Source organism: Triticum urartu, chromosome 4, assembly GCF_003073215.2.
Source record: "Triticum urartu cultivar G1812 chromosome 4, Tu2.1, whole genome shotgun sequence".
NCBI lineage: Eukaryota > Viridiplantae > Streptophyta > Magnoliopsida > Poales > Poaceae > Triticum > Triticum urartu.
In genome coordinates this window covers 275,927,829-275,932,903 of record NC_053025.1, presented here as the reverse complement: position 1 = coordinate 275,932,903, position 5,075 = coordinate 275,927,829, and the positions used below count along the sequence as shown (strand labels likewise).

Here is a 5,075-nt window from a genome sequence, read left to right as displayed (position 1 = left end):
CATGCGATGTCCTCGGCCGGCGAGCCGCTTCGTTGTTGGCGCCAGTAAGAGGTCATGTTCGCTGTGGGTCAGTGTCAATACATTGTGGCCGCTCTAGAGCGGCATGAATGTGGGTAGCCGACTTCGGGTGAGAAATGGCATAGGCAAAGGAGGTGTTTTGGGATGGAACGACGCAGTCAGAAGCGGGCGTGGCAGCGGCCCCCTAGTTTGTTTCCCATTTACGAGAAAAATCACATTAGGATCGGCCGACAGACCGATACAGGCCCTCGTTGGATGGCAAAACACGTCTAGGCCGTGCGGTGTTTTTGAGTGGAACGGCGTAGTCAAAAGTGGGCATGGCAGTGCCCCCTAATTTGTTTCCGATTTATGAGAAAAATCACATTGGGATCGTCCGACAGACCGATACAGGCCCTCATTGGATGGCAAAACACGTGTGAACGGTGCGACACGGGGTCAGCGTTGGAGATGCCCTTAGTCGGCTAGAATAGGACACCTAAACAAAATAAGGGTATTAGTTCAGTGTAATATATACTCCCTCCGTCATCCCATGATATAAGAGCGTACAGAAATATCAACTCCGGTAAAGACTAACCAAGAGGAATCTTGTGCTACTTTTTGTGAATGCCTAAGCACTCTGATGACAATACACAACACCTATTGCGTCCATGCAGAGAATAATGAAGCCCCAACAGGTTTATTTTTCTTCTTGACATCAAAGAGATTCCTCCAGAAGTGTACATGAAAAGGCCAGCATGACCAGCTCAACATCAACATCGGAACATGTATTTATCAGCTGTTCAGCAACAGGTGGCAGTTGAAGATTGCACAGTTGGCAACCTAGCATGACCCCATTGGAGTACAGCATGGCAGCAAGGACAAGCTAATCGTAATGAATGAGCCCGGGAGAGGACAAATGGAGCCATCAGCATGAAATTAACAACTCATCTGACAGCAAATTATTTAACTAGGGAGACGTCTGGCTCTACATTCATAGCCAGGCTGACAAACTCCAAGAAAACATGTGATACTGTTTATCAGATTTACTAATTCTCACTGGGAGATAAAATATACAGAGGTAATCTAAACGGTTGGATAATTTATAACCAAAGGACAACTGTTGTGCACACAAGCCCTACCAAAAAGATAATTTCTTACTGATTGAATGAAGAAATGTAGCTGTACAAGCAAGCACATAGCTGTCCACAACCCCACTTGATTCTTCCTCATGATCATTATGCATCTTGTGGTGTACCCTGATATGATTCTTCTTGACACATTTATTGGGAAAAAAATAGAAAAAATATGGTGGTGAAGGTTTAATGTTTCTGAATTGTACAAGGACTGCGACAAGAAAAGCGAAGTATGAACACAAGAATATATATGTGACTATGCCACATCGAGTGCACTGTAACTAGGAAGGGAGAAGCAAATTGAAGAATTTGAGGATGGTGCATACAGTTCCGAGCAAGGCTCAGGCAAGACCGATTCCGAGTATCCAGAAACATTGGAACAAGACCAGGGACTAGAATGGAGCGAATCAGTTATCGAGAAACTGAGATTGGAAAGGCAAATCGCAGTAAATGGATCACTGTCAATTCCTAATAAAATTCCTGCAACCGAGATGTTTGTTCCCACCATATTCTTTAAGGTGATTTGATCAATCACCGGAAGCTCAGACGGATCAAAATCATCATCTGGATGGCTTGATAAATTACCTATGAATTCAATGGCCACACGGATACCATCCATTTCTACATCTGAGATGATCACTTCCTTTATGTAACCTCCACGACCAGGGGTGGTCTTCAAAGAGAACCCTTTATCAGAACCATGTATCCTTAGGTGGTCAGCATGAATACCTGAGATCCCACCGGACATCTCACTGCCAAATGCAAGTGCAGCACCAGATGACGCTTGAAGATCCACTCTGCTGATATGAATGTCCGAGGTTGGCCTTCCGATAGAAATGCCGTACTTGTCCAACCCACTTTTCACTGAGATGGCTTCATGACTGACACTAATGGTGCTGTCTTCGATGCAGACATTCAAACATGAATCTGGATAAGGAATGTTCCATTAGTAAAAGAAGTAAAAGTTGCTTCTCATTGTTATGGAGTGGAGACAGAATGATGCAGTTGAAATAGTAAGTAAAACTCCTTGTCATGTCTATCGAAATCTACATACGCAAAAAAAGTTGGAAGACAACAGTTCAACACCACTTAAAGTTAGCTAAAACAATGGTTTGAAATCCATAGCATGTTGCATAGGGCCTTTTAAGTATACCCATGTTTCTTAATACAATGATTCGAGTTAACTAGCTTTTTATTGCACATGGCAACCACAAATACCACAGAAAGAAAGAGGTGTGTCAGTTGAATTCCCTCGAAAAACTTCTAGTAGTTCACCTGTTGTGTCAGCATTAGTCTCCTAAATATTAGTGTGAAATAACAACTCAAAATAAATTCAAATGGATTTGCTATCTTAAAATTATGGCTTTCCTCATTTGTGAACCCTAATCTTAAAATGGTAGTACTACTGTGCAAAATACATATGATTAATCACCAAACAATGTGTGAAGACGAGATGGTGCTCCACACTAGAAGCAATCATACCTGGAACTATGCCATCAGTGAGTGGAGCATCCAACAAAGTCTTAATTGTGACGTTATGAACCTTTACATTGCTGGAAAACAAACAAAACAGTAAGAGTTAGTATATGCTCAAATAACACTCACGGAATCACACCTCGTGCATGAAGATCATTAATGCTAATGCACCTGCAGTACACTGGATGTATGCTCCAGGCTGGTGAGTTCAAAAATGTCAAGTTTGATATCACAATTTCTTCAGAATACAGAAACTCCACGAGATGAGGGCGGCTATGATTTAGTTCATGAGAGCGAAGCCAATCCCACCATACTAAGCCCTGGCCATCGATAAGTCCATTATTCCCTGCGACAAGTGGACCAAGCACGCAACAGTTGTCAAAACTAGAAAAACGAATGTGACATAGTCAAAGCCCGTACATATAACAAGAAAATTACCAGTAATAACAACATCTGTTAAATTGTATCCATTTATTAAGCTACGATGTCTAGGACCTGGAAGGTCTAGTCCCTGGCCATAAGATGGCAAAGGTTCCACAATTGGCCATTGCGATGACTCCTATAGTGAGGGGACAAATAGATGAATATGGTTAGTACTAAAAAGGTGGAGAAATATTCAAATATGAAGAACAAATTGTTTTCGACGACTCAAAACACATATAATTAAGTACAGCTATAAATGTTTGTCTTCCTTCGAATTACATACAAGAAACAAAAATAGCCGCGTGGCACACAAGGAATTTATATACAACCGACAAGCAATCGCAATCTTTGTGGGAGCATCAGAGCAGCATGCCCATGCTCTGTTCATGCATAATTAAAAAGAGCAGCTTGACTTCAAAACAATGCAAAAGAAAATTGTCTCTTATTAGTCACAGTCCTCACATCAAACAGGTAAGTTTCACCTTCCAAACACTCGCTGTCTATGGTAAAGCAGAAGGAAACAACTAAAAATACCAGCCAACTTGAACCCTGCTGATCGGGTATTTGCATAGAATTTCCTCTGCCGTCTAGCGTGCCAACAAAGAGCACAATCGAACTACATTGGCGTTTCCCGGATAAATCCATAACCTATGACCTCACATTGCACATGTCAAAATCAATACTTCATCAGGTATATCCACCAATCATGTCCAAAGAAACTAAGATGAACTGATTGGAGATGCCTATCCTAATCACTAGCAATTCAATGCAAATGCAGCTGAAAAGGATATGTATACCTCCGTGCCGACGATGATGGCATCTTTCTCGAGGAAGAGGGTGAGGTGGCTGGTGAGGTTGAAGCTGCCGGTGAGCCATCGACCCTTGGGGACGTACAGCTGCGCGCCGCCCTTGTCGGCGAAGGACCGGGCGTAGAAGACGGCGTTTTGGAAGGGCAGGGTGTTCAGGGTCCTACCATCCCCTACGGCGCCGAACTCGGTAATGGTGACGCTGTGCGGCCGCGACTCCGGGGGCACCTGCTCCCCCCATTGCCGCCGCACATGGTCGTGGACTGAGCCGAGAACGACGGCCAGGACCCATGACAGGACCACCTGAAGACGCCACTACCATGAACACAGCAAGAAATTAGCATTTCTTACACATCAAAACATCGCTCTTCCAGATCAGTGCTCCAAACTCTGTTCCGAGAACACACACATACTCGCGAGACACATCAAGAAGCACGAGAAATCGCGTCTTTGCTCGGAAGACCTCAGGGGAACGATCAGGAAGCGAGGAAAGGATACGCCATTCCCCAGGCAGAGATCCGAGACTGGGAACGGATCACACGGGAGACACAAAATCAAGCACCAAAACGAGAATCCAAGAGCGACACATGACACATCACGGAGCAGCAAGGAAAGAGCAACACAGACAGGAAGAATCCAGCACTCGAGCGAACGATCGAAAATCACGGGAGAAAACGTACTTACTAGCCTCTTCATTAGTGCCACCTCCGCCCCTCTTCCGCCGCGAGAGAGGGGGAGACGAAGCAACGGCAGCGGAATCCAAAGCAGCGGCGAGGAACAGCGGCGGTGGATGCAGTCAACAAGGTAGCCTGAAGAATAAAGCGTTTCCCGGCTAAAATTCGTTGGGATTCAGGAGAGCGGCGGCGGCGGCCAAGGGGGGAGGAGTCCGGCTGCTGCTGCTGCAGCACGACAGGAGAAGCGAAGGAGGGGAGGAGGTTTTGCTAGTACCAGTAGCAAAGCACCTTGGGCTGGCCAAGTCTTTGTATCTCCTCTGATTTTTTGGTATATAATATATTACTGTATTATTATTATTATTATTATTATTATTATTATTATTATTATTATTATTATGAGAAACTTTCAATATATTCTGTATGTGGTACAGAGAATATTAGATAACTATATCTGTGGACCAACTAGCGACGACTACAAATACTAGAGCGAACCAAAGACGATGGAAAGCGTAGATCGGAACGATCAAACCTGTAGACACATGATCGAAGACGAGATCCAAACACAT

The 5,075-nt window shown here is 44.2% G+C and overlaps 1 protein-coding gene across 2 annotated transcripts; it reads right to left on the bottom strand.

Moving 5' to 3' along the window:
* Window positions 1–1,135: 1,135 nt before the first annotated feature.
* On the bottom strand, window positions 1,136–4,797 carry LOC125551468 (probable polygalacturonase). Of its 2 annotated transcripts, none has more exons than XM_048714721.1 (6): window positions 4,520–4,797; window positions 3,827–4,150; window positions 3,045–3,165; window positions 2,778–2,952; window positions 2,613–2,683; window positions 1,136–2,057 (listed from the first exon to the last, which is right to left on the bottom strand). In XM_048714721.1, exons 1-6 carry the CDS (start codon window positions 4,529–4,531, stop codon window positions 1,387–1,389), a joined length of 1,374 nt encoding a protein of 457 aa, XP_048570678.1. In that variant the 5' UTR covers window positions 4,532–4,797; the 3' UTR covers window positions 1,136–1,386. The 2 variants fall into 2 exon arrangements, with proteins under 2 accessions (XP_048570678.1, XP_048570679.1); XM_048714722.1 differs by having other exon boundaries at window positions 3,827–4,138.
* Window positions 4,798–5,075: the final 278 nt, after the last annotated feature.

Coding starts and splice junctions, on each gene's coding strand:
- LOC125551468 (XM_048714721.1), bottom strand. Junction 3,166..3,826: donor CCATCATCGTCGGCACGGAG/GTATACATATCC, acceptor CCCTCACTATAG/GAGTCATCGCAATGGCCAAT. Junction 2,684..2,777: donor ATACATCCAGTGTACTGCAG/GTGCATTAGCAT, acceptor TTTGTTTTCCAG/CAATGTAAAGGTTCATAACG.